The sequence below is a fragment of the Gadus morhua genome, chromosome 22 (genome assembly GCF_902167405.1).
Source record: "Gadus morhua chromosome 22, gadMor3.0, whole genome shotgun sequence".
Lineage (NCBI taxonomy): Eukaryota > Metazoa > Chordata > Actinopteri > Gadiformes > Gadidae > Gadus > Gadus morhua.
The window spans coordinates 16,435,969-16,456,434 of NC_044069.1; the positions used below are offsets into that span (position 1 = coordinate 16,435,969).

General features: G+C 47.3%; 1 protein-coding gene across 3 annotated transcripts in view; it reads right to left on the reverse strand.

Moving 5' to 3' along the window:
- The window catches only part of vps50 (VPS50 subunit of EARP/GARPII complex), a 106,837-nt gene that overhangs the window by 6,680 nt on the left and 79,691 nt on the right, over positions 1–20,466 (reverse strand). For all 3 annotated transcript variants that reach the window (XM_030346942.1, XM_030346940.1, XM_030346941.1), the window contains 4 exons: positions 10,956–11,104; positions 6,463–6,559; positions 4,552–4,710; positions 1,851–1,972 (listed from right to left, as the gene is read on the reverse strand). In XM_030346942.1, coding sequence (XP_030202802.1) covers positions 1,851–1,972; positions 4,552–4,710; positions 6,463–6,559; positions 10,956–11,104 — 527 coding nt within the window. The remainder of the gene's footprint in view (positions 1–1,850; positions 1,973–4,551; positions 4,711–6,462; positions 6,560–10,955; positions 11,105–20,466) is intronic.

Consider the following 20,466-nt stretch of genomic DNA (forward strand, 5'->3'; position numbering starts at 1 on the left):
AGGGAGACAAACTCAGGGGATGAATGTTCCACACCTTCCAAAGTTCCCAGGCTATAAATCAAGCCGTTCCCCAGATACTGCATTAGCCTATGCTCTGAGTGATAAAGAGAGCCGCGGCTGTAAACTAATATTGGGTAAGTGGTTGTTGTTTTGGAAATGTACACGCACACATACACACACACACACACAGACACACACACAGACACACACACACACAAACATGCAGGCACGAACGTACAGGCACACGACAACATGCACACACACACAGAAATGCGCACACACACAGACCCATTAACTTACACAGTCGCACACACACAGAAACATAAATGCACACACACACACACTGACGCCGTACACACACACACACACACACACACACACACACACACACACACACACACACACACACACACACACACACACACACACACACACACACACACACACACACACACACTAAAAAAAACCCAGAATGGCTGACAAAGGGCTTTTAATAAGCGAAAAAACATAGCATGTAAACAAGTCGGGTAGAAGCTGCCAACCGTCTGCGGAACGTCAAAGCGCTCATCGAGGCTGTGTATTGATGCGCTGAATGAAAGAACAGGACCACTTGTGCAACAGGATACACCACTTAAAACACCTAAAACATGTGTTTTCTTCACGCTTTTGTTCTCTCGCCAAGCTTCATCAGTCCATAATCCTTTGTGAGGTTCAATTTCAGGTTGCTATTTTTTACACATTCTCTCACTGAGCAGAGGACAAATGTGTTGGGATCCACTGAAACCCGAGTTAGGGAGCACAGTGTGTTAACCGATCAGTGGCCAATATGTAGATACATGGAAATGACCTGGCAGGTTGAAAGGCTAAAGCGGCAAGGGTAATATCTATAATATTCACAGGTGAAACAGGACCTGTAGGCAGCCTAAGCCACCAATTCATTTACGGTATTCTATCTAGCATTTGTGGTGAACACAATGCTTTGAAGTATGTGTGTGCGTATGTGTGTGTGTTTGCAATGCAGGGAACCATTAAATGACTTCCAGGGCTCTGTGCGGATGACTACTCCAGTTTTCGGGGGGAGCGCACCAAAGTTCAACCTGCAATCAATTGCTTTTATTTCCTGTAAGCGCAGGATAACTTTGCGAGTCAAAAATAATAATGTTTACCCTGCTTGTTCAATGGAAGTCACAGGTTAGACCGACTCAAGTTTGACAGTTTTTAACCATCACTCCTCTGAATGTGCAACACTTGTTGTCAAAAGGTGCAATTGCAAGCCTGTGATTTGACTTAGAAATTGACTTGCAATCCGTCAGCTTTCAGAGAGTGAAATGTGTGGAGAATATTTTTTTTCAGTTGCCTGCGCCTGCATTTGTATGAGCCAATTTCGATTTTAGACGCTTCCCGGCTAATTGCTGACAAATCCGGGTGTCTCTTCCCTGAATAACAAGCGTGTGAAAGGATGAACTTCTCAATGGCAGAGATACATATGGAGTGTGGAAGGGAGCCAAGTGGGGGGGAATTTATTTTGGTAGTTTAATTAAGAAAATCTTGCCCCACTTCTGCCCTCTCTCTGTACAACTCTCTAATCATACGGAGCGTCACACAAATCAGGGGAGCGTTCCAGAACACCATCACTATAGTTGAAACGGAGCCAGAATCCTCCACAGCCCTTCCACAGGGCATAGTTAGAAGGGCAAATTCAGCCTCAAATAGCACCTGATTACCTTTGAACAGGCGGATATGACTCATGACCGGTCTAGACAATGAAGATCTTCAAACAACACCGGCATTACGATCCGGGTTCACTGAGGAAATGGGAAAGTGATTGAACGACTGATTGAGTGACTCACCCCTCCACCAGAGTGCGATTGGCCAATCGGATGCAGTGTTCCCAAAGGACGTTGGAGACGGCCAGGGGGATGCGCACCTGTCTGGACACATCACCCAGCTGTGCGTTGAACTGCTCAAACTCCTGGGTGAGGAATCAACATGGAGAAAAACAAGGAAAAGGGAGTGAGTGTTTGTTCATGAGATCGTCAATTCAGCAATCGGTCAAGGTTTATTATTGCCGCGCTCGACTTTGACACAGAATCATTCAAATAGATTGGCTTCCACTGAGATTTCATTCGATTCTTAGCTCTAGGGTCAATATCACATCCGCTTTTAACAAGGCATCTCAGGCCTCTCAGGTCTCACATTTTGTTCTGCGCAAGATATCCCAAGACAAGATGGCCTCCACCACTACTCCAGCACGGAGGCATCAATCATGCAGGTGTTTCAATATCTGGCTCGCTTCACGTTCAAACCCAAAGTAAAGCAGAACCATTCCAAAAGAAGGAAAACGGTTGGCCCGAATCTGTCCATATTATATTCTTTCCACCGTTTTCTTGAAGATAAATAAAAAACCTCAGGAATGGTGTGTGTGTGGGGAATCGAGGGGGGAGGATATGTGATTCATGCCGGGGCCGTCTAAACAACATCACCCTGCATGATGGACGATTATCCCCGTTCCAGTTATTTACCACGGCATCCGTGTGCGCCTTACGCTCCCTCTCTCGCTGCAGACATAAATGATGAATTAAATTCTGCAATTATGATATTACGCGTACATGTGCACTTTGATGGGGCACAGCGGGGCCTGTCAGGGAGAGGCAGGGAGCGAAAGAGCGAGGGCCGCTGCCTTCGGGGAAACTGGGCAGTGATTGATTTGAATTCAAAACGACTACTACACTAACCTGAGAGCACGAAAAAATACGTGTGAATCTGTGCACTCGGATCGGTAAAGCCTGCGCACCGATTGGTGAAGTGTGATCAGCAGAAGGAGCGGCCCTGGACCACGATGACCACTTCCTCACAGTAAATCAGTGAGGAGTTTCAAATCACCATCGATGCACACAAAACACAAAGCTTTATCAAAATACCAAAGATTCCACTCATTAAATCTGCCCTTAAATCTAGATTAATCGGGGCAGACAGAGTCATTAGTTATTTTTCATCATGTGACCCCACGCTGCGTACAAAACAAACCTTTACGCACAGAGCAATCTATGGTGCAGCATGCAATCAGGGCATGCATACGTAACTAGTTCTCTCATGTTCTACCGCAACATAATGACCTCTTATTTCATTCAGAAAAAAATAGTTTGGGGTCGATAGGAGCGCTTTTTCCTTTTCCTCCGCTAAAGTCATTCCCATACTCGCCTGCATTTCCCTGTCACTCTATATGCAAATAAGTGCAGATTCCAAATGCCACTGATCAACGCGCATGCATGAATAAAGCATTCCCCTGTGTGGAAGTACAATAAAATATTCCCGCAATAACTCCTTGTCACTTGCTGTTTAAAGCGGAATGCGTATGCCATTATGTTCCCGGTCGCACGACGGAGAACACCATTAGCTCTCGCCCCGACATAGATCTTCATCCGTGGGTTTTGTAACGTACAGTGGCACTACATCACCGTGCCTGTCGCCGTCACGTGTAACCAAGCCCATCAGTGGGAACATTAAGATATGTGTACTGTGACAGCTTTAAGCTAAGCTGTGCGGCGCGGAGAACACTCTTCTCCCGGTCACTTGTTTTATAGTGAATCAGCCGGTGAACAGCCGACGTAATGGCAAGGGCGGACAAGCCCGAAGTTGAATCGGACCGGGTAGATCTGTCGACGTGAACACATACGCGCGGCAATGGAGTTTATTTTTAAGCGTGTTTTATTTAGGTACTTCAGAAATCTGCAAACCAGCATTCACATTAACACCAATCAGTCCGGCAAGTGGTGGACTGATTTGACCGTGTTTGGCGGTTGAAAAAATGCAGACTCGCTCCCAACGGATTCAGGACGGCTAAACAGATGGGGTCCTTTATTTATTCATTTTTTAAACATGCATATTGAAACGAGGGGGATTGGAAGAGTTCTGCTTTGTGCTCGTAAATAACTAATAGCCCACAGGTGACTGCACAGAGTCACCGTGGGATCCGGACCGGTATCTGTTAGCCTCTCAGAGAGCGCTTACCTGTGGCGCTGCTACGGGCCGATGTAAAATACATGAAGGCATAAGCGGGCAGCATGAATAAAAATACAGTTTTTGGGGCGAAGGGAAACCACGAGTCTTTCCCAAACAGATTGAGGGGCAATGAGGAGGAGGCTGCACTGCCTTCTCTCTCTACAGGCTTGGCAGGAAGCGCTACATTTGGGGCCCACGGTGTATAAATTATTCACAGAATGGGAAATAATTCATAAGTGCCACGGATGGATACATATATATAAATATATACGAACAAACCTCAGCCGTAGAGGATTTGACACTGAACTTGATAATGGCAGGGGTTTCGGGGTTTATTATAAGCATCCCATTACTTATGCCACCGCCGGTCACGGATGGAATCCATTTACTGGCCATTAACTACAGCTACCGTGTTCAGATAAACAACACTTTACTGTACCCTGTGGTGGGCTGTAGCTGCAGAGTACACCGTACGACCACCGCTCCAAGCAGACCAAGTGCAGCCATTTGCAGCATATTTTCCTTTAAGCACCTTTTTAGCCCATTTACCTTCAGCAGGATGTCCACATACACGTTGTGCTGGGACATTATCTCCCTGATGTCCCACTTGACCCCGGACATCATGAGCAGCATCTGCTCGTAGTCGATGGCCTTGGCCGCCACGATCCAGTAGATGGGCTTCCGCAGCTCGCTGGCCGTGGACACCGTCTGAGAAGGAGAAGGGTAGGGAGGAGGTGGGAGGGAGACGAGCACGGAGCAACAGAGACAGAACAAGATCTTCAAATAAATTAAATGCTTTTATTTTGACAGTCCAAAACGCGGCATAACTCGCGGACAAAATAAAAGCTCATGTCGATGTTCGCAGCGGTTAGGGGGACATTAAAACGCATGCGAGTGATCGTGAAAACAGCCGACGTGAGAGCAGTGATGGCTTCACCACCGGCTGGTTATTTTCCTTCTGTCTAATAGAGATCATGGGGGGATGAGGTTGGAATCTGGCAGGCGGTTCCGATGTGATTTGACCGTGTGGAATACGATTGGCCGCCTTGTTCCTTTTTTTTACAGATTCTTGACAGTTATGAGTTAAGGAGTGAGCACCGATGGGAGATGTGTAGGTTGTAGGGGTTTTCCATGTGCTGTGTGTTTCGAGTTAGAACACACAGACAGAGACGGAGACAGAGACAGAGAGACAGTGAGAGAGAGACAGAGAGAGAGAGTGTAGAGAGAGAGAGAGAGAGAGAGAGAGAGAGAGAGAGAGAGAGAGAGAGAGAGAGAGAGAGAGAGAGAGAGAGAGTGTAAGAGAGACAGAGACAGAGGGAGAGACAGAGAGAGACAGAGACAGAGACAGAGACAGAAACAGAGAGCGAGAGAGTGTAAGAGAGACAGAGGGAGAGAGACAGAGACAGAGACAGAGACGGAGGTTTTCAAGATGTGAGTCCCTGAAGAGTCCTCTGTGGTTGTCCGCTAGTCCAATCACAGCCTGATTAGAACCACGGCGCTGGTAATGCCAAGCTAGACGTATTAAACGTATGCTGATGCAATACACCATAATAATTCATACAGAACATAATACAGAACTTGTGGTTCCATCTCTCTTGGACACTATTACAATATTTTTAAATATTAAGAATAATACAAATAACTAGAAAATGCATTTCCTGCAGAAAATGCGGTGAGTGCTGTAGTACCAAGTGAGGTTGAAAATAATTTTTAATAAAGCCACATAGATTAAGACATAAAGAAACGTTGAATCGCTTAAATCAAGTGAAGGGATTTAGATATTATTGAAGATACAAGTGTGTAGATTTGTTAAATGGTTTGAAAGAAAGAAAGAAAGAAAGAAAGAAAGAAAGAAAGAAAGAAAGAAAGAAAGAAAGAAAGAAAGAAAGAAATAATAAAACTTATGAAAAACAATAGTTGAGCGCTGCATGCAGCACTCACTTAATAATAAATGGCCAGTATTTCAACCTGCAGTAGATTTTCCATTGAGAAAATAAAAAAGACAAAAAGTGTCTTAAAAAATTAAGTACATACATGTGTGTTTAAGACTAAATGGAAAAAGTCTGCGTGTAGATTCTCCCAACTCCTAATCCACAAAATACAGGTCAGAAAAACTGAATTTGGGACTTTTGTGTATTTGTGTTACTTTGTATATTCTTGTCTCTCTAGGCCAATCAGCATATGCAATTGTACTGTACAATACTCGTAGCCTTTAATGTACTCAACTCTATTAACAGCCCTTTGGAAATGAATGAAATAGCAACCTCCTACCTAAAAAACTGTGAATTAAGCCAAATTTAACAACCGAAAAGTAAATACCATGGGTGATACTGCTGAGTCTGATCCAGTGATGAACCCCCCATGAGACACTGTTACGCTTGAATAACGCCACTGGTGTACACACAACCACGGAAATCTATTAGGCATCACATCAGAGGTATTGGGGGATCTGTGTCGTACCTGGGAGTAGAACTGCTGCAGGAAAGGCTTCTTCACAGCCGGCATCATGCTGTCCAGATGGGCCTGCAGAGAGTCAAACTGCTCTGCCAAGAACACCCTGACAAACACAAACAAACACATAAACATCCTTTTAGATGTTTGGACCCTTTTAGACCAAAAAAAAAAAAAAGACATCCAATCACCAAGATAGCCTTTTCAGCTGATGCTTTCTTCAGCTGAGAGTGTTCTGTGACCGACAAAAAATGCATTTGTATGTATCTATAAATATATATTTGTTATAATGCTGATGCCTCACACATCAATAACGTTTTGTTCTTTGAGAACGCTTGAGAAGAGCCTGAGACGTTCCATCCATTGGTAATATGTTCAAGGCTAGGAGCTTGTACGCATCTGTGACAAGATTTAAATAATTATATCTGAATATATGAAATAACATTCACAACGGGGCTCAGCGTAGGCGAGTTTCCCCGAGTGCGTCAAGAGTTCAACCGGCATCGTTACTGCAGCTCCGGGGAGAAAGGTCGCTCTGTGAGTCACCCACACACTTCCACAACGTACACACAATGATAGTATTCTGGAGGATCTCGGGCTACAACCAACACAATTACGCTCGGGTTGAATGAGAAAACCAAATTAAGGGTATAAATAACCATAAAACAGCCACTCCACATGAAAAGTAAACACCTGGGTACACCGCTGACATATAAGGGCCAGCTAGTGTCACTTGTCATTGGCGACGTTGCAGATCTATCATGGAGGTATATATTTATATTATACCTCCATTTGAGTGGCTCCTATAGAAAAAAATTAATAGCATTCATATTCCCTGTGTGGTTTTCGATGTATGGCCAATTATTGTCGTGATTGTTTGATTACAGGGGGATTCTGGGTAAGATGGTTGTTTGTTCTTCTGTTGGAAGAAAGGGGGACGCGAGAGAACAAGCAAGAGAGAACATGGGAGAGTGGCGGATGTCCATCTTGAACCCAATTTATTAAACAAGAACCTTTAGTTGAATTATCAACAATTAAATAAATGAGCCATCATCAAGCACCATAAGTCTGCCCGCATGGAGGAAGGCAAATACACATCACACACACACACACACACACACACACACACACACACACACACACACACACACACACACACACACACACACAGACACACACACACACACATGCTCTGAATGACGAGAGGAAAAACAATTAGCAGCGACATTCTTCACTGATTAGACTAACGACAAGACACTAAATGTCAGGTCGACCCGGCTCAGCCCCAGCCCCAGCCCCAGCCCCAGCCCCAGGACACGTCCCTCTGGGTGTCAGCGTGCTCTCCATGCTCAGCCAGGGGCCCCAGGAGGAGGATCTGTACGCATGCTCTGGCTGCTAACCCGGGCTCCAGATGAGGCATGTTGGGGCTGGGTGGAGGGGAGGTGACGGGGCTGGGTGGAGGGGAGGTGACGGGGCTGGGTGGAGGGGAGGTGACGGGTGGAGGGGAGGTGACGGGGCTGGGTGGAGGGGAGGTGACGGGGCTGGGTGGAGGGGAGGTGACGGGTGGAGGGGAGGTGTCGGGGCTGGGTGGAGGGGAGGTGACGGGGCTGGGTGGAGGGGAGGTGACGGGGCTGGGTGGAGGGGAGGTGCTGGGTGGAGGGGAGGTGACGGGTGGAGGGGAGGTGACGGGTGGAGGGGAGGTGATGGGTGGAGGGGAGGGGAGGTGACGTGGCTGGGTGGAGGGGAGGTGATGGGTGGAGGGGAGGTGACGGGTGGAGGGGAGGTGATGGGTGGAGGGGAGGTGATGGGTGGAGGGGAGGGGAGGTGACGGGGCTGGGTGGAGGGGAGGTGTCGGGGCTGGGTGGAGGGGAGGATGGGTGGAGGGGAGGTGATGGGTGGAGGGGAGGGGAGGTGTCGGGGCTGGGTGGAGGGGAGGTGACGGGTGGAGGGGAGGTGACGGGTGGAGGGAAGGGGAGGTGACGGGGCTGGGTGGAGGGGAGGTGACGTGGCTGGGTGGAGGGGAGGTGATGGGTGGAGGGGAGGGGAGGTGACGGGGCTGGGTGGAGGGGAGGTGACGGGTGGAGGGGAGGTACTGGGTGGAGGGGAGGTGACGGGGCTGGGGTGGAGGGGAGGTGACGGGTGGGAGGGGAGGTGATGGGTGGAGGGGAGGGGAGGTGACGGGGCTGGGTGGAGGGGAGGTGACGGGGCTGGGTGGAGGGGAGGTGATGGGTGGAGGGGAGGTGACGGGTGGAGGGGAGGTGACGGGGCGTGCTGGGCTCGTGTACTAGCTCCATGGAAAGCTCTATAATATAAACAGCTTCTGCACGGGGCGACTCGGCCAGAGCAGCCGGAGAATCCGCGGTAGAGTACGAAACGAAAACAAAGTAAAGGAAAGGAAATTAAGTGCTGTCAGAGCTCCTGCTTGCGTCGTTAAACCCTTAATCAAGCACCTCGTTAAACGGTTCAATATGCCTTGCTGCAAATACAACATGTGCTTTAACTCTTTTATTTTATTGGACCTGCGGGTGAAATCACACAGAAGACGTACTTGTGAGTGTTTACCTTAAATAAACACACACACACACACACACACACACACACACACACACACACACACACACACACACACACACACACACACACACACACACACACACACACACACACACACAAACAACCCTAGATAAACCGTGCTATAGTCCCTGATTGTAGTACGATAACAATGATAACAATCACCTCACAGTGCCCTTAACGTTGATCTGAAATTTTTACAAAGACTCCCTCACCCCATCACCAGCTCCTCCATCACCCCATCATCACCTCCCCCCCCCTCCCATTCTAATCTGGTCTCCATGGGCTACATCGCTGGACGGGTCGTGACCTTTCGCAGCATGGACAACACAGCCACTGTATGCTGGACATGTCTGAGGATCCACAGGCTGGGGTTACCCTAGGGCCTCGCTGCCAATGTTGGGGTTCCGCTCTTTCTATGCTAGCGGCAGAGAGCAGTCATGTGTCGTTGTAAAGGGAGTGTGCTCTTTAGTTATACAGCTTGTTCTTGCTCTCTATTGTTTTGTATCAGATATGTTTCTTTGTGTCTGACCGGTCATACTGTGAGATGGGTGTCATCCTGGATAGCACCCTATCATTCCAGTCCCAGATCAATAATGTCACTCGGTCAGCATGCTTCCATCTACGTAACATCTCTTGCCGGCGCCCATCTCTCTCCCCCAGCAATGCTGAAACTCTGGTTCAAACCCTGGTCGCATCGCGTTTGGAATACTGCAACGCTCTCCTCTATGGTATACCTGCTAAGTCCTTACATAAATTACAACTGCTACAAAACTCGGCAGCCCGTATGATTACTAAAACGCCCTCCCTCAGTCACTTAACACCTGTCCTGCAGCAACTCCATTGTTTCCCCATCAAATATCGCATCATCCTGCTTCTCCCTTTCAAGGCCATCACCAATCTTGCCCCTCAGTATCTTACCGAGCTCACTACAAGAAACCCATCCGTTCTCTCAGATCCTCTTCCTCCAACCAGCTCACCCTCCTACCTGCTCGCCTGGTTACTATGGGGTCAAGAGCATTCAGCCCCCCCACCTCAGGAACTCTCTTCCTCATGACATCCAACGCTCCAAATCTCACCTTAAAACGTATCTATTAAGACAAGCATACTACCTTTAGGTCAGTTGCATTCTTGGACTAGAATGACCCCACTTTTTTCTCTTGTACACTGTTTTATTATGCTGTTGTTTTTTTGCTTGCTCTTATGAATGTTTGATTTTGTAAGGTGAACTTGAGTGTGAAGAAAGGCGCCCATAAATAAAATGCATCATTGTTATTATTATTATTATTAGATGTCAGATTGAGAATCAGAACAACCTTGATCTAAATTGGTTGTATCCAACAATGAATGCAGAGTGTGTGTGTGTGTGTGTGTGTGTGTGTGTGAGAGCGAGAGTGAGAGATACAGAGAGATATAGAGCGAGAGCAGATTGAAAGCAAGCTGCCAGGATACCCTGGGCGTATAACAATGATTCATTGAGACTAATTATGTATATTTATTCAGCGTCTACTGGAGTTTAAAGCATAATAGTAGATTACGGAGTCATCCAACTCAACCACCCCTCCCACACACACACACGGTTTATACATTAATTAATGAAACCATTCAAAGTTCCCACGTGAAGCTTTTTTCACACGCCTCGCTTGCTGTCAGAATAGTTTGAAAAAGGGATGTTGATTTTAATGTTTGATGAGCACCGTGGAAGAAGGGTTAGGGTTATTCCAAGAGGATGGTTTGCAGGAAGGGGGAAGGGAGAGTGTATTGGCTAGGGTGCTCCACCCGCAGTTCAAGGGTACTGGGTTCGATCCCCAACGTCCCCGGCCCATCTAGAGCATCCTTGAGCAGGATGGCTGAGGTCCACCCTGCTCCCTCAATAATAAACTGTGAATCCACCTGAGGTTGCGGACTAAACACTAGTCCGTTTTACTCACAGAGACTCTGTTGCTACGACCCTCTGAGCCAAGCCATACAGGGTCCCACTTTTGGTGAGGACCACCAGTTGGCTGAGGTGGGGGGTGGGCACCTTCTCCTTTCGGTCCTCCACCTGCCCGTGGACCCCGGCGCTCTCCCCTGAGGACTCCTGGGGGGAGGGGAGAAGAGAGAGAGACTGAAAAAGTTAGCCCTGAAAAAAATAAAAGCAATGAAATAAAGCAGAAACCCATTCAAGTGTGCAAACTTGGCCAAATTTTAGATTGTTGACTAAAAGCACATTTAGGCAAGGCAACTTTATTTATGTAGCACTTTTCTTTGATGCACTTTTCATACATACTTTATCAGAAATCGCATGGCCAAAAATAATCTTGTTTTACATGAGACCCCCTCTCTCTCTCTCCTTCTCTCGCTCCACCTACTCTCTTATCTCCGTGTCCCTTTCTTTTAATATCGGGCTAAACGAATGGCCTGCAATCCATCATGACAATACCGGCCGCACACCCGAGGCTATTAAAATCCATAAGGGCCGAAGATCCTACTGAGCGAGGTGATGTTTGCCTCTCGCCAATCACCTGGGTAAACTGTGAAACCGCACAGGTCTTCAGTACGATCAATGGCAATCACTGGGGTCATAAAGGCCTTGGGGGAGGACCATCTTTGTGTGTGTGTGTGTGCGTCTGTGTGTGTGTGTATGTGTGTGTTTGTGTGTGTGTGTTTGTGTGTGTCATAATCCCGTTTCAATACAGTGTTCTCCTGTTTATTCAAGCTCCAATCTAGTGAAACAGTGCTATTACTTTAGCATACAGTGCTATTTTAAATTGTAGCATAAGACCCTAGAGTTGGAGATAGAAAATAATTACATATTGACTGTTAATGTTTTCTTTGACACTGTATTCCTGTGCGTGTGTGCGCATCGCATGTGTGTGTGTGTGTGTGTGTGTGTGTGTGTGTGAGAGAACGTACATGTAATTAACTACAAAAGCATTTAATCACGCATTAAAAATGTTTGTTGGACTAACTGAGTCACTAAAAGTTACTCTGTCAAAGTCCGCCACATGGGACAAGCAAGAAGGTATGATTGTACTCAATTCAATGTGTTGCTCCACTAAAGGACTGGAACCCGGACTTTGTGTCAGTCGAGAGACACCGATGAACGTTAAGAGGAGAGTGATGCAATGATGCAGCGGTTAACAATAAAAGAACCCTCCCTGCAAAGGGCCAAAGGACAGTGATGGTTGGCACGTTGACATGTATGAGCAAGCCAGAAGACTGCACCACATACTGAGGAGATCTCAATGAGAACATGACCACTTGACTCGTTAAACAAGGCTGGTTCAATTCACAGAGATCAGTCCTGTATCAGGCTTTGAAGAAAAGATTGTGATGGGACATTTGTGATCAGTAATAAGTTCTCTAAGTTTTGAAGTCAAACAATACAGGTTGAACCAATTTTAGATGTAACCTTGACACCGGATTGCGATGAGATGCACGCTAATATGCATAACAAGGCAGTAGCCGGCCTGGAGTGTCTCCTTCATGTTAATTAGATGTTGTCTATCCACAAATGTATGCTCCCAAAAGCCAACAGGGTTTGACTCAAGCGCATTAACATATTGTGTTGCTGTTGCCCTTCAGTGCTCCTAAATCACACCAAGTGTTGAGGCCGCGGGAGTTCAACCCTGTTGCAGAGAACTGAATTCATGCCAACGGCTTGAATTTGTAGGTTCTCATTGCATTTATTTTCCTTTCAAAAAATTTCCGCACAGATGTATCAAAAGAGAACAAGATTAAAACGATTACTACTTTCCGTACATCATTTGCCAGAAATAAGAGATTTAACTTCCTTCTATTATTTGTCTTCATAATCCTTTGGCAAATAGGTTGCAATGAGAGGGAGAAGCATTGCATCGGGGGTTGCTAGGTGCTAGGTCGTTAGTGGAACAAGGCCGCAAAAACATTATGCAAGTTGTAAGGCACAATTAAAAAATGATTATCCTAAACACCACAATTGCAAGGTTTACGCAATGGAAATCATAGTGTTGAGCTAGATATAGAGAAGCATGCGTTTAATGTCATCATCCGACCACAAGACAAATGAGTTTGCTACATGGAAAATACACCCAATTAGTTGAAAATGCCAGCAAACCAAGTTATATAGACAGGGGGGTTAGAGATAATAAGTCTTCCACTGTCATAATTGAGCTTGTTAGTATATGGGATTAATTATTTTTTGTACAATACGTAAGCAATTTTTTTCTTCAGAAATGGAAAAGATTTTTAAATCAATCGCGTGTTTGTGGAGGCTTAGAAGAACTTCCATTTTGTGTGGCAGAGAGCAGCATGCCATCGACATAGCCGACGTCCTTCCCTCATCTATATCGGTTGCTATGTACAGACGTGATGTGTGAAGAGCGTGTGGCTGTAAGAGTGTGTTTCTGTTACCAATATAGTGACATTCTTGCCTAAAATTCAAACAAACTGCAGATAGGAACACTTCCACAACACATCCGTCCATCCGAGAGGCATGAATGGTGTTTATTCACCGCTACCGTCAAATAAACACAAATACATGAGGTGGAAGTGCTTAGCCAGCAGTGCGGATGCTCCATTGTGAAGACGGTGGGGATTTCTCGCACACAAGCCACCCATGATTGAAATAACGGAGTTTCAATAACACTATACCGACGATTGCTTCTGCTAAGAACAAAAAAACGGCCGAGTTGCTGCCTAGTAAAAGCCAAAGGCGATGCAGAAAACATTATAAAAACGATTCATCAAAGCACAATGTATCAGCAAATATGAATCAGATTCACAGATAAAGCAGCTATTCTGGAGAATTAACCGATCAGCCCCGAGGGCTAATTACAAATGCCTTTGTGAAGCGCACATAAGAAGGTCAACGGAGGGAGCGAGCCCGTCTCTCGCTCATCGCGTTCCTTCCGAGCCCGGGGCCGTTTCCCAGAGCTTTGTCCGAGAGTCAGCGTTGTGTGGTCTTCCGAGGAAATCGAAAAGCGAAAATGAGGGGCCCACAAAATAAAGTAAACGGAAATTGTGGCATGATCTGAATTCATCGCTGTACTGATGGCTTTCATTTAAGAATACATTACACACCGCTAATACGACAGCGCCGCAGGGAAGACTATCAAATAAATTACCGAAAGGCCTCGCAATTAAAACCCATGTGCAACACAATCTCCAGGGAAAGGCTTCTTTTAATTATTATTAAGTACTAGAGGTTGGAAGTGCTGACTGGACTAATGTAACACAGTGTGCCTGGGAGCTGAATGCCAGCTTGGTACGGTATTTGGAAATACATGAGTAAGGCCGAGATTCCTTTGGTGAGTAAAATAACTCAAGACATACCAAAGAAAGGTATGTCGTTAACCGCAGTTCTTTATTCACAGTTCAGTAGTGTTAATTTACTGTTCCATGGTCGTAAAACCTTAATACTTTTATGATCTTTGTCAATATAAGATATGCTTCCCTATAAAACTCACAGCGCAGATGTTCTCTGGAGAGAGATAATCCTGGGGAAAAAACACGACCAAAGCAAATTTATTGGTACTTTTTTCGTTCTATGAAGAGGGATTGTCAGATATAAGAAAACTTTCCGAGACATTGTGTGGGTCCAAAGTTCCAGTCGGGACAATCAGTCTTCCTGCAGTAAGCCAAGAATAGGATTTCAATGGTGTAATTTGGGACAATGTTAAGTTTTATTTTTTAAATGGCTAAGTTTTTCCTGCTTCTTCGTTTTACATATTTTAGTGTGAAAAGACGAATGAGCAAGCGATGGAAGGCATATTCTTAAATTCTACTAACCCCAAAAAAACAAATCTAAAACTACATAAATTTGCCTCTGAATTCATTGCTAACAATGATACATGCAATATTTTGCATGCCATTTGGTTAACATTTAATTGATGTCTTGTGCGCGCAGCAATGAGTGTTACTCCCATGCTCTACCAGTTGAGCTCGACACGATATTGATGCTAACTTTTGTGTAATTATTATGACTGATGGCTGGTTTAATGATCCAACACTGAATCTCTGATAGAAGTGGGATGTCAGAATAAAGCATTTCAGGATGTTTTTCCAGAAAACAGCAGATGACAAAGAGAACCCATAGTGAAGAAAAAGTTTCTGGTGAAACAGTACTGGCACTGGAATTATGAGCAATAAATCACCGGTCAACATCTGGGCTGGAGTAATAACTATTTAGTGGACAGGTTCCCTGTTGATCTTAATAAATAATCGCCTTAATAAATAATAAATTGATTATTAATAACGTTTTTGTTATGATGAAGTATGCAATATGTCAAAAGCCACTCCCGCTTTTCCCAGCCAATCCTAAGGCAGGATAACATTGTGTCAAGGGATTCGAATGGCAGCTCAAATGTTCTGGGTTCGAACCCTAATCGATTTAGGCATTCTTGAGCAAGACCCCTCATATTTGTTATCCACTCTTTCACGCTCTGGATAAAAGCATCTGCTAAATAACTAAATACTAGTAAATCTACCCCGGCCCCCCAGATAAATGTCCCTCCCCCTTACGTCTCCTGGACGATTTCTCTGTCGAAAATAAAAGCTGCAGTCCAGCAAAGGAGAAGCTATGTCACTCACGTCTCTGAGCCATGCTCTGTTCGTACAACAGAACCATGGGACAATCAACCAATCAATCCCTGGTCCTACTGTCCTCATACATCTCTAGCCATCTGCCATTGCAACAAACTATATGTCCCCATGTGACTAAATGCAGTTACATCTTGATGATACATAATCCGATTAGGCTCACAAACCTCAACCATGCCGCTTTCTCACTCCCCGCCGAGGGAATCGACCGGTTTATAATCAATCAGATCTCAGGTTGTGAGGAAAGAGCTGACGACAAGATCGTGGCCTGCTGAAGATTGATGCGGTTTACACAGGTATAAAAAACATTCCACAGCTCAAAGAAGGAGCGAGGGAGAGGGGTAGAGCTTTGGATTCGGGGGCAGAGGGTAGCTACTCCTAAAAGACGCTTCCACAGTTTTAGGAAGAATACTAAGTGCGAGAGGGAAATGTCCGCACTGAATACTCTTGCTTGAATAAATGCGTGGCAGAACAGTGTCGAACATTCATCGGAGGCCAAACCATAATTGAATGATGTCCTTTGGCAATTGCTATTCTGCCAAACAAACTGCCCCCCCAAGAGTCTCAAATGTCAGTTTTGATATGGCTCAATAGCAGCCGTAACTGTGTTGTTCAAAAACATTAATTACCTCCTTAAAGGGCAACACATCGGTGATGCAATAAGTGATATATATTATATATATATATATGTATATATAAAAATAAACACACACGCACACACACACACATATACAATACCTCAGGCCAAAAATAACAACCCATGGGCAAAGTAAGGCATCAAAGGTAGCAATGATTTCCCACCATGTGTGTCATGATTGAGAGGAGCACTGCAAGTGGCCGTGAAAACAACAGTTGCCCAGGGAGAGGGATGACTACCCAGGCTAAGACATGAGGGAGCCGGAGACCAAACAGAGACACAGAGAGAGGGAGAAAGCGAGAGAAAGAGAGAGAAAGAGAAATAGAAAGAGGAGGAGAAAGACTGCTGATAATTACAGACCGGGCTCACGGCTGTAGTTCTGACAGGGGAATTCTCCCCCCACGCAGATCAAAGCACAGAGGGACACGATATCTTTGTTAGCCCGTTTGAACGAAAAATAAAAAGGTTTTAATTAGATGGAGCGAGGGAGATAGAGTTGTATGTGTTGCGTGTTGCTGGGTTGTTGCCGTTTCCCTCCGAGGAGAGGAAGTATAATGAGTTTCTGTCATTTACCGCCGTGCTCCTGTGGGATGGCTAATCTTCCCTTCACAGATGCTTAGGGTGAGGATAGGCAGACGCGGCGCTGGTCCAGAATTCCAACACGGAGGAGGCCCTCTGCGTCCGCAGGGAGCCGTTCCCAGGGAGTGTGTTCATCCAAGCCAGAGCTGGCCGTTTGTTTTTTACTAGGGTATGTTTCATTGCTCAACTTACGATGGGTATTATTGAGGGGGAGGGAAGAAAAATCTTCCACTTAAACAGCAAATACTTGCGGCAGCAGAAATTGGAAATAAATATCTCGCCACCTTGACCTCCAGCCTCCTTCAACACCACCACCACCAGCTCCCTTCCTCCCTCTCTCCCTCCCTCCCCTCCCCTCCCCTCCAGCCCAATGGCACGAAACACAGCCCTCCTAGGGCCTGCGGCGGCGGTCCGGGAGCCGCCCGGTGTTCCTGATGGTTTTGGCGGTGGGAGGTGTCCCCGGGCCCTCTGGTGCTCCAGTGTTTATACTTCAAACCGCCGCCGTCGGAATTCCAGGGCCAATAAATTAGACTTTGCACTCAGAACCCTCGGTCTCTCTGGCTCTCATTCGGAGGGGGGAGGATGCTGAGGCATGCCGTTCCTGCTTGCTGAAACTGCGTTATTTTCCGTGCTGGTGGGTTTGCTTTGGGTGTCAGTCAGATCACTTGTTTGTGGGCAGCCCTTCTCCTAATCTCCTAAGCACCGTCTGGATCAGGGCTTTGGTTACCCAACACCTATTTAGCGGCTACTACTAAGATACCCGCACAGCCAAGCCAAATTGAGTAGAATTGGATTGATTAAAATAACTCTTGGAAAAGATTGTAAAATAGTTTATTCAAGTTTCCCCAAGACCCCTTAACCCGAAACGGAGACTCTTCATCCGCAAAGGCTGCTGAACTTTGACAGCCTTATGAGTCAATAATCCCCCATTAAGCGACGCAAGCCTTCAGCTAAGCAGTGCATGGTGACGATCTGTCCTAATGCCTCCCAATCAGTCGACGGGGTGGATGGCTTATTTCCTCTCTCTTCCGGCCCAGGGCCCCCAGTGCCAAACATGGGGGGGGGGGGGGGGGGTGGAGGGAGATGTGTGTGGGGTATGTGTCTTGGTAGTCAGGAAATTACTTTCAAGGGGATCCCATCGCCCGGCAATTGTCATCCGTCCTTATCCGAGAAACGTGTTTCCCATTAGATAAGTGTCAAACGGAATTAGAGGCATGGTGTGTGGTGTGTGACGGGCTGTGTGTCCCCCCCCCCCCCCCCCCCACCGGTCCCCTGGCACCTGGTGCAGAGGCGCAACATCGCCGCCGCTGCCGGTATTGCATACGAGATACAAATTGTCCCCTCTTGGGAGTAAGACACTGGGAAGGGGGGGGGCTACGGAGTGTGTCGACGGCGAAAACATTCTCAGCCAAGCCTCTTACTTTGGGGGGCTGCAGTGAGTCATCACACAGCACTTTGGGAGAAGTTTGAAGACGGATGAAGCGTTGGAGCGTGAAGAGCGTGTGCATCAGAAGCAGCTGCGCCCTCGTTAGAGCGGAGGTGACATGTAGTCACCCTGGTCAATAGATGGTCAAGCTCCCAGCACTGCACTCATAGACAATAACAGATGTGCCTAATGATATGTGTGTAAGTGCGTAAGTGTATATGTGATTATGGGTGTGTGTGCATGTGTCTATGGGTGTGTGTGTTTGTGACTTTACGTGTGTGTGTGTGTGTATGTGTCTATGGGTGTGTGTGTATGTGTCTATACGTGTGTGTGTATGTGTCTCTATACGTGTGTGTGTATGTGTCTATACGTGTGTGCGTGCGTGCGTGCGTGCGTGCGTGCGTGCGTGCGTGCGTGCGTGCGTGCGTGCGTGCGTGCGTGCGTGCGTGCGTGCGTGCGTGCGTGCGTGCGTGCGTGCGTGCGTGCGTGCGTGCGTGCGTGCGTGCGTGCGTGCGTGCGTGCGTGCGTGCGTGCGTGCGTGCGTGCGTGCGTGCGTGCGTGCGTGCGTGCGTGCGTGCGTGCGTGCGTGCGTGCGTGCGTGCGTGCGTGCGTGCGTGCGTGCGTGCGTGCGTGCGTGCGTGCGTGCGTGCGTGCGTGCGTGCGTGCGTGCGTGCGTGCGTGCGTGCGTGCGTGCGTGCGTGCGTGCGTGCGTGCGTGCGTGCGTGCGTGCGTGCGTGCGTGCGTGCAGCATGTGCCGGTACAAGTGTGCGTGTACTGCATGTATGCCTTTACAGTATGTATGTATGTATACTGTGCGCCTCTGCAGTGTCAGTGTGGGGGTGTTTACCGATGCGGGAACACCAGAGACTACCATCGGCCAGACCCCCTGCAGAAATGTCAGAACCATCGTAGCCCTGCCAGCCACAATATGAACAACAATCTGGGCTGGCTCCCTCCCTTATGATCCACCCTCTCTGCTGAACATCGGCTTTGGCAAAGGCTGAAATCCTTGGCAGGGAGACGGACAGGAGATCACGGCACTACCCTGCAGCAAGGACTGGGGGGTGGGGTTGACGTGGGTGGTGGGGTGGCTGGGGGGGGGGGAGAGAGCGGACACTGACAGGTCCTCGGCCGAGAAGCACAGAGGTAATGATTGTGTGTAGCGTGGGGTGGGGTGTGTGTGTGTGTGTGTGTGTTTGCCCGCTGCGATTGGCAGCCAAGCGCAAATCCCGCCAGGAGCGAGGCCGTCTGTGCCAGTTGGGCCTAGCCGGCTGTGCCAAGTTAAGAGAGCCAAAACCTCAGCCCCCAGCCACATGCTTTGGGATAATCTCCCCCCCCCCCCCCGCTGGTCAATCCCCGACAGTGGTGGGTGGAAGTGGTGGAAACCTCTGCCCACCTCAACCCCAGTGTGTGAGTGTGTGCGTACAGAAAGAGATCGATATAGAAGAAGGACCATGCGTCACTCCGAGCACGTTTTCGGCTTATCTGTGCATACAGCTTTGCTATTTTTGTGTCCTTCGAGCGGCCCCGTGGTTCTCAGTGTGTTCTTCGGTGTGCTGCTATGGCACGCTGGCGGTAACAGTGCGAGAGTCAACAGGGAGATCACCGCCATTCCTATGCAGCCCTCCGATCCCCTTCTAAGCCCCCTTGCCGCGGACTGAATTGAATATCAATACACCGACTAATGAGCCAGCATTAGTCTCTAATGCGCACACACACACACACACACACACACACACACACACACACACACACACACACACACACACACACACACACACACACACACACACACACACACACACACACACACACACAGCAAGGTGTAGTCCCATTCGCCGATATGCCTGCCATTCAACCATGGGTATCACAAACTTATTTTCAGCACTAAGATAACAAGCCGTGTGCCTGCAACGTCACAGCCAATCAGAAAAGCCGGTGGTGTCCAGGACCAGACGTGAGTAGTAGTGGTGAGCCACTTAGAGATCGGAGGCGAGTGGCCAAATGGGTGGGATATAATCAGCACACACGCAGATAATCACCACAGGGAAGAGGAGGAGGGAAATTAAGTTAAGAAGGGATGGGAGTAAAGTGCTATGACAGTTTTAGATCTCTGTAGAAAAAGCTGAAGGGAACATTATGAAATTGGAAGAAAGTTGATTAAAAGAAAAGAGACAAGGCCGGCCATGGGGTAAAAGGGAAGAGTAAAAATAATACTTTAAAAGGAAGAGATAAAAGT